The sequence below is a fragment of the Canis lupus genome, chromosome 16 (genome assembly GCF_003254725.2).
Source record: "Canis lupus dingo isolate Sandy chromosome 16, ASM325472v2, whole genome shotgun sequence".
Classification (NCBI taxonomy): Eukaryota; Metazoa; Chordata; class Mammalia; order Carnivora; family Canidae; genus Canis; species Canis lupus.
The window spans coordinates 38,505,341-38,518,005 of NC_064258.1; the positions used below are offsets into that span (position 1 = coordinate 38,505,341).

General features: G+C 36.4%; 1 protein-coding gene across 1 annotated transcript in view; it reads right to left on the minus strand.

The window, feature by feature from the left end:
- Positions 1–12,665, minus strand: part of SGCZ (sarcoglycan zeta) — a 459,941-nt gene that overhangs the window by 54,983 nt on the left and 392,293 nt on the right. Inside the window, exon 4 of the mRNA XM_035699786.2 lies at positions 10,226–10,348. Within this exon, the coding sequence (XP_035555679.2) occupies positions 10,226–10,348 (123 nt within the window). The remainder of the gene's footprint in view (positions 1–10,225; positions 10,349–12,665) is intronic.

Sequence of the window (12,665 nt, forward strand, 5' to 3'; positions counted from 1 at the left end):
AATATCCATATTTATATTTATCTATAAATATCTTCACAGCATTAAAATTTAATATGTATACTTGATTTTTTTAACTTTAATAAAATAATTAACCATAGTGCTATGGACTGAATTTTGTCCTCTCAATATTCATAAGTGGAAGTCCTAATGCCCAATGTGATGGTATTTGGAGATAGGATCCTTTGGAGATAATTAGGCTTAATAGATTTTTGAGGGTGGGGCCCTCAAGATGGGATTAATGTCCTTATAAAGAGAGAAAGAGATACCAGGGCTCACTCACTCTCTCTGTGTCATGTAAGGACACAGTGAGTAGACAGCTGTCTGCAAGCCCAGAATAATTCTCTCAGCAGAATCCATCCATGCTGCCATCTTGATCTTGGTGGATTTCTAGCCTCCAAAACTGTGAGAAAATAAATTTCTCTTGTTTAAGCCACCAGTCTATGAAATTTAGTTATACCAACCTGAACCGACCAAGACAAACATAAAGGACAGTTTTCTATACTCTGAAAAATGCTATCTGTGATTGATTATGGTGTTTGAATTTATAGTTTTTTGTTTAAAAGGATTTTAGCCTAAAGAAAAATCATGAGTATAGTTTTTGTAAAAAAAAAAAAAAATGTATATCCTTTGCCCAGGGGCCCTATTCAAATTCTGCTAAATGTGATTGGTTTTAAAACATGTCTGAAGGGATGCCTGGGTGGCTGGCTCAGTGGTTGGGCGTCTGAAGTCCCGGGATCGAGTCCCACATCGGGCTCCCTGCACGGAGTCTGCTTCTCCCCCCTCAGTCTGTGTCTCTTGTGAATAAATAAAATCTTTTTAAAAATTGCCTGAAAATTCTTTAACACTCCCTTCATAAAACAGTGTAGGCTGTGTTCCCTGACACTCCCATTCTGAGACCTTATTACCCTCAACCCTTGGTGCTATGAAGTGAGGAAACAGATCATGGAGGAGCCTCATACAGACGTTCTGGTAGGCAGCCCATTCTAAGGTCTCTGAAGACGGCTATTATCAACTTCCAGGCAAGTGGGTGAGGAAACCTTCAGATGATACAGCTTCCAGAGTTTGTCACCTCAGCTGTAGCCAAGAGAATACACTAGCTGTCTCCACTGAGCTCTGGCAAAATTGCAGAGTTTGAATAAAATAAGTGCTATTATGGTTTCAAAGCCTTGGGGTAATGCGTTACACAAAATTAGATGCTAGAAGACCATTTATTCTAGTAATTTACCTTGTTGCCAAGGGATCTGATCTAGAATCATGTGGTATACCCAGCTGGCAAATATCTCAGTTCTTTCAGGAGTTCCTCAATACTTTAAGACCTTAACATTTTGTAGAATCCTCTCAATTTGTGTTTGTTATTCATCTCCCTAGGACTATCCTCAGTTTATGCAATTATGTTTGGGGTAACATAGATGTGATTCTCAATTCTTGTTGCAGTCTAGCAGGTATACCATGACTGGTGATGCTTTTGAGTAACATGGTGACAGCCAGAGCTTACCATTGTAAAGTTACTTATTCCCTTTTAAAATTAATATTTTTGTTTTAAATATGTATTGAGGCTCTCTAAAATTCAAGCCTCATCTCATGTTCTCTCCCTAGTTTTACCATCCAGTGATATTTTCCCCTGAAATAATTAATACTCCAATGATTGTCAAATGGTACCTTTCTAATCCTGTAATTCCTTTATATTTTTACTTAACATCCCACTGTTAATTAAGAGATCTATCTTTCTTATTTATTTATTTATAGCAATATGGATTCACAGATTTCTATTTTATTCAATGAGTCAAATTTCTTATCTTCATTATATGTATTGATGCTCAAAGTGCTTTCAGGAGCCTCTTCAGACTGGCTCCTGTCTTCTTGACATGTTCCTATCCTCAACTGAGTATTTCTTTACTTTCTGGCATAAGAAAGAAACTTTCTCATTTTATTTTTTATTTCTTGCTTCAGCTTTGGTATTCATGCATTTTATCTTCAAAAAGTCCTTAATTCTGCTTATTGGAGAATGGTATCTTGAAATAAAATCTGAGAACTAGTTGTGTTCAGTGCAACTAGATTGTCTCAATCTCCAGATTCACCTTACTCATCAATTTTCTAGACTTGATATTTGAGATTTCCTTGGTACTTCAGTGTTGGAATTCCTCTGTTGATCTTGATTTGACTGTTTTCACATAGCTCTAGACATTGAGTCACCTAAAAGTAAAACTTTCCACTATCACTCTTTGGAATTCAATCCTTGACTTCAAGCATTCCGAGTTGCAGAGGGATGGAGAATTGACTGAGTTGGTTGATCCAACTAGTGTGTATATGTGAGAAAGAAATAAGAAAAATGTCATATTAAAGTTTTTAAGATAATGAATAATGATAATGGAAGTGACGTTTCAGTTTAATAAAGATGACGATAGAGAATGAAGATATGGTCTTGATTTACTGAATGACATAATAGTAATGACTTTCAGAAAATAGATAACTCACAATTAAATGCCTGGGTGTCTTCTGCAATAGGTAAAATAGGATGAGGGAGATTGTTGTAGATTGAAAACAGTGCAAATTTAAGGGCCATTTTGAAGGCTGGTATTGTCTAATAGATAATATATTAAAACTATGCATTTTATCTTTCTTTCCCTTTGAAGTTACATATTACAGTGCTATTACATCACTTCCTGTGGCAGAAATGGTTCATTTTTGCAGTCAGTCCATTCTTCCTTTATTACCAGAAGTCCCAACCCAAATTTTTTAAATATTTTTTTTCCTTATTTATTTATGATAGTCACACACAGAGAGAGAGAGAGAGAGAGAGAGAGGCAGAGACACAGGCAGAGGGAGAAGCAGGCTCCATGCACCGGGAGCCTGATGTGGGACTCGATCCTGAGTCTCCAGGATCGCACTCTGGGCCAAAGGCAGGCGCCAAACCGCTGCGCCACCCAGGGATCCCCCCAACCCAAAATTTTAACATAGAACATAGCCCTGTGAGTGCTAACACTTCTCCACTAACCTTAGCAGAGCCTTACATATAAGCATGTGACTAAATTTTGGCTCAATTTAATATATAAGTGATTTGATATTTGAAGAAAAGTTTTTTCCTTCTGATTCCTCTTTTTCTCACTTCCTCCGTGCTGGAATGCAGAGATGATGGTATGGGGCTGGGGCAGCTTGAAAATTTATGGACAAGGGCAACATAGTGAACTAGAGGCATGTAGATGTGTAATTTTTTTTTTTAAAGATTTTATTTATTCATGAGAGACACAGAGAGAAAGAGGCAGAGACACAGGCAGAAGGAGAAGCAGGCTCCATGCAGGGAACCTGATGTGGCACTCAATGTGGGACTCAATCTCTGGTCTCCAGGATCACACCCTGGGCTGAAGGCAACACTAAACCGCTGAGCCACCGGGGCTGCCTAGATATGTAATTTCTAAGGAACCTGTATCACTGGATGTCTCATAGAGCCTGCCTATGTCTGTAAGTTTAAATGAGAGAAATGGACATTTTGAGAATACAATTAGTATTACATATTCATCTTCTTCTATCCTTTTTTTTTTAAAACATTTTCTCAGAAAGACTTCAAATATCTCTAAATATCCAGTAAGGTATACATTTTCCCATTTCTTATATTGAATATACGACTTTTGCTTCATGTATTTTCACCTTTCTTTTTTTTTCTTCATCCACTGTCTGATGTCTTTTTTTTGTGTATTTATTTTAAAAATATTAAGTAAATAAGGAGAAAGTGGTATTTATTAAATATCAAATTCACATCAGGATTGGTCCTAAGTGATTTTCATATATATCTTTTACCTTCACCAAAATCCAGTGTGGTAGGTGTTTCAAATAAGGCTCCTTTGAAGAAGAAAAAAAAAGTTTAGAGATTCAAAAGTGGTTTCAATATTTATAATTCATATCTGTGCAGGAGGCTGTCATAACCCAAACCTTTTGCATTCAGACATCAAGACCAGTCAGGTTTGCAGCCTTCACTTTTAAACTGTCTACTTTCCTTCAAAGCACCACTACCTACTTGTTTACAAATAATATTTTATGTATATTTTGTATAGTATCATTATCATTTTTGCCAAATGTATTTTTGCATTTTGGATAAGTACGAGTACTTCAGGTTGCGTTCATATAATCTGTAATCTCTCCATTCAGCTGGTAGAAATTCTCCTGTGTTGTATGTGGTCAGTCTCCTGTTCTTGTAAAATGTGCTTCTTGGTAATACTCCTAACTATAGATTTACTGGCTTGAAAGTTTGTTTGAATCTAGTAATAAAGCAATAAAATATCTGAAGTCTTATTTTCTCTAAGACATTCCCTATGGATGTCATAATTGTATATTGGACAAATATTTATACTTATGCAGCTGCATAACACTGAAATGAAAATTTAGCATAAAAAGAAAAAAAGGCTTAGAGAGATTCAATCATTTGCATAATACGGCAGACAGAGTAAAGACTCCCCCTACCAATGATGTTCACATCCTAAACCTTGCAGACTGAATGTGTTACATGACAAAAGGGATTTTACAGATGTAATTAGGGTTACTAATCAACGACCTTAAAATAGGAGATTATCCTGGATTATCCAGGTATCTGGGTAATGTAATAGGCAAATGTAATCATATGAGCTATTAAAAGCAGATAATCTTTCTCTAGCTGTAGGCAGAAAAAAAGAAATTAGAGAGATACAACAGGAGGGAAAGTTAGACGGATTTGAATCACAAGAGGGATTCACCCAGTGTTCCCGGAGACAGGACACTTGGAAAGCATGAGAAGGAATATGGGTCACCTTTAGGAGTAAATATCAGCTCCTGATTGACAGCCAGCAAAGAAACAATGAAACTGCAAGCAATTCTAGTAGACCATTTTCTATAAGTAATGTATTTTGTGAATGTCATCACAATATATAAGAAACCAGACTATTCATTTACACAGTGGCAGGATAAAGTATATCTTTGAGATATTTTGTGGATTTAAGGCCCATAGCTATAAGAAGAAATTTAAACTTCAGTGGAAAGTTTTAAAACCAATACACAGAGTTGTTGATCTGAGCCCCCAATTCAACCTTTATAAAGTCCTCTTTTACAACTTTCTTCAGATTTCTATTATGCAATTATATTTTCAATAAATTTTACTTCAATTAAAATGTAGGAAACATTTAAATGAGGGTTCAGAAAAATACAGTAAGTCATGTCAGTAAGGTGCTTGGAGCCAATACCATATTGTTTGAGAATGGCATGGTTCATTATTTCTATACTTTGAACTCTGAAATCCTCTTGCTACCTGGAGATTTGAAGGGAAAGAGTTGTACTTATCTGTAGCATCTCTAAAATCTGTATCCTCGGGCCCCTGGTTGGCTCAGTGGTTGAGCATCTGCCTTCGACTCAGGTCTCGACCCCAGGATCCTGGGATCCAGTCCCAAATCAGGCTCCCCACAGGAAGCCTGTTTTTCCCTCTACCTATGTCTGACTCTCTGTGTCTCTCATGATTAAACAAATAAAATCTTAAAAAAAAAAAATCTGTATCCTCAGTAACTTAAAAAAAAAAAAAGCAACTAGAAAACAGAGTTGAGTGATTTACCCAAGTCCAGGATCTTGAAATGCTACACCTGAGAAAATTAAGTGATTGAACATCACTTTTCTCAGCACCTGGTATAATCACATTTTTTAAGGTGCTTTTCAAACTAAGCAGCTCTGTCCTGTCAGCTGCACATTACCACATTCTTGGCATTCAGACAGCTTGAAGGAACAATAGTCCTACGTAATAGAAAGCTTGATTCCCAAGCTGACCTCCACACAGTATGCCAATTTAACAGACAAGAACAAGGATGTAGGAAGACTAACTAATAAAAACAAACCAGGAAATATTGATTTCAACCCAGAAGCATGGTGTTTCATTTAAAAGACAGCTCTTCAGAAAAGCCTTTCTTCTGTTGTCAAACAAGCATTGGAGCTTGTCTATCTTTCCAATCATTCAATTAGAATAGGGACAAAAGATTGATACAGTCCTGGCTTTCAAGAAAACATTAGGGTATAGCGTGGATGCAGGGTTGGGTCTCATTCTTCTTTCAGATTGCCAGCTTTAATTTTGACTGCCTGAAAAAAAAAAAAAAAGAGGAGATATCCTTTCTCCTTATACATTTAGCTGTTTCTCTTCTTTTCTCTCATAAGCAAAAACAGAGGGGTCTAAGTCCAGCTAATAACATCAAATTTAACATGAAGGTGTTCTATATGGCTAAAGTTTTTCACTTTCTAAAGTCAAAGGAGTTGGACTGACACTTTGTTTTCTAACTTAACATACTACTTGGAATACAAATGAAAGTACAAATTGCAGTTGATTGATTCTGCCTGAAAGCACTAAATTTAAGAGTCTTCTAAGTGTAAAGGTTTATATCTTTTATTTGTTTACCTGGTCTCAAAAGATAATTGCAGTAAGTAATATCTTAGGCTAGTATTAGGTCTCAAAAGGTAACTGCAGTAAGCAATCTCTTTGACCAATTTTAATGAAAAGAAAGTTTTCAAGTGTGCATATGTGATCTAATGTGCAACACTCCAATATATGTAGTGATGTAGAGAGGTCAAATAAGTAGCTTCAAATTAAGATTTAAGCAAATGATTACTGAGCAACTCAAGTAATACTGAGAGTAAAATATTACAAATTTTAAGCATATGATTGCTTATCAGGATGATGGGGTAATGAGGCATGTTGGTGTACTCGTAACCGTTTGTGATTTTGCTTCTATCGTTGTGCACGCTAGGAGTATTTGCACATATCAGGTAAATTCCTGCTATTTTTGAAGTAGAGTAAATGTAAATATCCTGAGCTATGCCAGATCTATGAATAATTTTAGTCATAAGTAATTTTGCCTCAGGGATATAGACACATGGTCTAAATAAATTCATCCATTTCTGTTACCCTGAAAGAAAAGTCCATGTATGAAATGCCATTGCTCATAAAGCATAAAGGCAGAGAGAGTCAATTGTAATTCCAATGGATATTGGTTAAATAGAAAATTTTGTGCCTCAAATTTAAAATTCTAGAATCAACCTCACCCAGATCTCTTGTCACATGTAACTTTGAAGTCTTGTCAGCACAGCTACCTAATTTATATGAAGCACCCTGGAGTCAGTGTCTCTTTGTAGTGTTATTTGTCAAATGATTCAAGCACTGCTTTAAAGTATATGTGAGTTTCTAATCAATCCCAGGGCATTTAAATTGTATGCGATGCTATACACAATTTTTTCCTCTAAGTATGTGAAATTCTAAATTATATTTGCCTTTGATATCTTTATTTTTCTCTATTTTAGAAGTGTCGCAGGAAGGGATAAAGCTACCATAAGGTAAATATTTGATATTCTGCTAAAGGAGAAAGGACCTAGCAAGAATTTGAGAGGGTGTGTGTGTATGTGTGTATGTTTATGTCTATGTGTGTCTGTGGGTATATGGACTCTTCCGTGAGAAAAAGAAATGCAATGGGGTCAGGGAGGAGGGGAATTCTGATCAAATTAAAATACTCCCCAACTTTGTATTTCTTTGTTAATAATGTGGAGCCTCTTCTATATCCACATCAGGTTAGAAATTGGGGTTACTGGTTACAGACCCTCTCATTCTCTCATCTTAAGTGTTATGATTCAAAACCTTCACAAAAATTTTGGCCTGGATTCTGCAGTTATGACCTCAAAATTATTTTATTATTTACAATCTTCTGGAACCATATGGTACAGATCTCTACTATAAAACTGATTAATTTTCTAGGATAACTGAATAATAAAAATCAATCAAAAGTAGTATGAAGAGTAAACTCATAGCTATGTGCATAAGTTTGAGATGGAAGGAAATGGATAAAGAGAACCAGAATGAGACATATGTATTTATCTGTCGATACATCCATATACATATATATATACATATATATATACACACATAGATGCCATGCATACGTCACATGTACACATACACAGAAAGGGAGAAAGATTAAGTTAGCAGAGATACTACCTGGAGACAGTTCATTGAAAAGCAGAAAAACTCAGATTTGGGGGGGACCACATTCTCTGCTGACTTTATAACTTAATAACTTAATAATTCCAGTTAACAATCCAAGGATGGCGACCAGTCTACCAAGAAAAAGAGGAAAATAAACACGACTATCCATGCCACTCAAAGAAAAAGTTGGAAACTAGTTAATGGGTCTAATTTTGTGAAGACAGCACTTCACTGCAACTGTTAAGAGACAAATCAACATAAGATCAGAGAAAGTTAACATTTCATGAGTTCATAAAAACTGTCAAGAGCTCTAGAATTTCCTGTCACTTATGAATGCAAAGTACTCAATGGGAATATCCGAATATGGATAAAATAATTTTTAGATAAGCATGTAACATCCTAAAAGCTATCTCAGGATTGAAGCTGATAACCAGTAGGCACTACCAAAGTTCAAAGATTGTTAAATATTGAAATCACATCAGCTTAATCACCTGGAGTGTATTTCTACCTGGGTTCCTTGCCTTTGCACCAACCGGCACTAAATCCATGTCATTTCCTATTTGTCTGTGCTCTGTGTCAACAAGAACCATCATGCTTTTTGTTTTGTTCCCAGCCCCCCAAAATGGGGGCTTAGGAAGGTCCATTTCTGCCTTCAGTGAGACTTCCTTTACTGACGTTTCCAAGGAGTCTGAAGAAAGAAAGGGAGATGAGGCAGTTGGGCAGTAATGGGGAACACTCCAAACACCAACCCAATGGTTCAGGCTCCAACTACTCAGCAGAACATCCCATGAGAAAAAGGAACCTATGGGAGACAGTAGGAGCAGTAGTAGGGGGCCAGGGAAGCCCAGTGAGGATCCCCGTTTAATTATCTTTTTGAGAGGCACCTGAGTGGTTCAGTTGGTTAAGCATCTGATTCTTGATTTTGGCTCATAATCTCAGGGTCATGAGATTGATTGAGCCCTGCATAGGGCTCGGTGTTGGGTGTGGAGTTTGCTTAAGATGTTCTTTTTACTCCCACCACCTCCCGCCCCCAACCCACGCTCTTTGTCTCTCAAAAAAAAAGTAACTATCTTTGCTGAATTTCATTACCATTCAACTTTCTTGAAATACACACAAGCCCTCAGGTTTGTAACATTAGCAAGATTAATATCATCTTTACTAATAAATAAAAAGAACTAACTATTCCAATGTCATTATGTTCTAAGATATTCTAAACCCACACAGGTACACATAGTTGTGCACACATACATACACTGATATAATTTGAGCACTAAAGTTATCATTATCATTTCAATCATTTAGATGAAGGAAAATTGGAGGCATAGAGTTTATTTAACTATGGAATGATGGAGGCAGGATTCAACCCAAACAGACGAAGAGCAGAGGCCAATTTCCATGCTAACTGTTCTGACTGCACTAGGCTCAGGAAGACTTAATTGATAGGATAGATATCCCATGAGCTGTTCCCAAACTCAAATTTGGGAAACACTAGGTCAAGCTTATCTCATTTTTTTTTAATGTAGGCCCCTTGAGTATTTTTAAACTATGTTCTTAAAATAATATGTATTATGATTGCAAATCAAGTCATTCAAAGAGATTGTGCTTAAAATAGTCTTCATAAAATCCTTCCCTGCTCTCAGCCTTGCTTTTTGATTTCTGCTTTTGTTTTTGCTTTTTAATTTCAGTTGGTGATTGACTTTAATAGCCCTAATATTAGAATAATGACTTCAATAACTTCTAAATAATATGTGGACAGCACTATTTTTTGATGTATATACTTTTGAGAATTACAAACCCTAAAGAAAATAATTTAATTTACTTATAACTTTCCCCTCACTTCATTCTATAGTTGATATCTACATCTTAGTTCGTCTTTTGCATATCTTCTTCATATTTGCATTTAAATGATACCCCTGAATTGTATTCGTCCATTACCTTTAATCAGCTTTTCTCACTGTCTGCACCCCACTTTTTCTTCCACTCTCCTGACCCACTTTCCTCCGTCTATCCTACCACCACCTAGGACACACAGCTTTACTTTTATGTCACTAAGGCCAGTTTTTACATTGTCTTCTGCTGCCACAACCCGTGCCTTCTATTTGAAGACCACTGAGAAATCAAATAGTGTGAGATCATGTTATTATGTGAACTTGACTTTACGCATGGGGATCACACATCTTACAACACAGCTCTTGTTCAGATGCATGTTCTTTGAAGATGTAAACAATGTTCCAAGACCTCAAACTACAGTACCTGTAACTTTCAGCTTTTCAGCCCCAATGGTAATCTCATCTTCATCTGCAGAGAACAGCACCCTGCCATCTTCACTCGCTCTCACTTCAAATCTTTTACACTGAGCTTCCACAGCATCAGCTCCTATGGTCAGAGGAAAGGTTTAAAAGTGAAACTGGTATGCAGGAAACCATAAACATGTATCTTTTTTCTTTAGAAACAGAGGAGAAATACATGGATTACTTAGTTATTTTATGTCTGCAGTACGTTTTACATCTGAATTAATATTTTTAAAGTGTTACCTTTTGCTGTGGGCTAATTTGATAGTTTGCTGGGCTAGGAGATTGGGCATACATCTGACCTCTAAATACGTGACATAGTCCTAACAAAGTTTGTAGGTTTAGCTAGTTAAAAACAACAACAACAATAAGAAAAAAAACCAAAAACTTTGCATATACACAAAGAGAGATGATATCTGCTTTGTTCTTGGTTGTAGCTTGAAAACTTGGCATTATACCTGGCACACACTGGATGTTCAATCAATACCTGTGGACCCAATGACTCCCATGTTCTCTCTGCAAGCAAACAATAGTGCCCATGGTCGCTGCATCACAAGGTACTTGGAAAGCATTACTCAATTATGAATCTTTAGCTACTCTACATTTCGTATATACTACTATTGAAGATTGTTCCACCTTTACTATCGCTGAATGTGAATACATGTTAACAGCCAATCTTGCAAATATATCTATATATTTAGTGCTCCCAAATGTATCTTCTCATCAATAATTTTCTTGATTTATTAAAATATAGCATTAAATAAATTTAGTTACATTACAAAATTGGAAATCTGTTTCTGATTTATTGGACAATTTTGCATATTAATCCATCTGAAAATCACAAAGGCAGCTTTCATATTTGGAAAACATGATTAATTTGTGAGTTTGAAGGCTTCGACAGAAGATCAAACTGGTCAGAGGGTGAGGAATTGCTTTTTCCATATTTCCAATTTATTTCTTTTGGCATAACATGTTTGGCATATGCTACATCTCCCCCTCCTGTAAAGATCTGGAGCATCTCTCCTTGCTAGCTACATCAGAAACTCTCATCAGATACAATTCAGCCTGGTCAGGGACCCAGGCACATCACACTTGTGCATATATCTTTTCATTTACTTTACATATGCTATGGACTGAATGTTTGTGTCTGCCAAAAACTCATATGTTGAAATTCAAGCTCACCATGTGATGGTATTAGGAAAGGCCATCTTTGAGAGGGGATTAGGTCAGGAGGGCAGAGCCCTCATGGATGGATTAGTGACCTTATAAAGTCTGCCTTTTCTCTCTCTGCAATCTGTCAAGTGAGGACACAGTGAGAAGCCAGCTATGTACAGGCCAGGAAGCAGCCTCTCAACCAGACGCTGGATATGTTAGTGCCTTGCAATTGGAATTCCCAGCATGTAGAGCTGTGAGAAATAAATTTCTTTTGTTTAAACCACCGAGACTATTGTATTTTAGCAGAGCAGCCCGAGCAGACTGTGACAATATATTACCACTATTTTTTAGATATATGACCCAGGAATTCAAAACATGAGATCCTCTTTGTATTCCAAAATATCCTCCAAATTTAAAATTGGGTCTGATTTCTAGGGGTACTTAGGTAAGAAGCTAGATAGGTGAATGAATACGAGATATAAGCTTCCTGTCCCTTTCTTAGGCCTTCAACCCACCACAGCCCTGCTCCCAGTCCTAGCCCATGGGCTTTAATATCTTACACTTTCCCACTATCATAGCTTCTGAGAGGCATGTAAGAGGAAATATTAATTATAATCCCTAATAATATGTGGGACAACTTCTCTGAAAACAAAATGTATATTTTTCTCCTACTATAAGAAACTACCTGTTTTCAGGTCCACATAGAAAATTTTAAAAGTTTCAACTATGACAATGCTAAGATAAAACTTAGCTAACCTTGCAGGCTGTCAAGATCAAAACAGCATGAATTGTACTTTAACGTCTGTTATATATATATATTGTAAAGCAAAGCGTCTTTCTTATGAAATTTAATGGCAATATTGAACAAACCATGGAAGAACCTATTGTCCTTGGTGACAGTCATTGTGTTTGATCTGCCAAGCATTATTTCAACAGCCTGTATTCAGTTGAGTATGTCTTCTGCTAATCATGATCTAACCTTCCTGTATCGTGCTTTTAATCTTTAAACCATAGTAACCCAACTGAGTGATGTTCAAAAAACCACTTGGGGCTGGATGTGTTGATAATTGTGACTTCTAAATTTGAAGGCCTCTATGTCTCAATCTTCAAGGCACTCAGACATACACTAAATCCGAACTGCCTGAAGGATATTCTAGACATTATATATATAAAGCCTGTTAACATGTGCATTACATCGCTATCTTTAGCTATAGTTATACTTCAAATATATTATATTGGGTGAATTG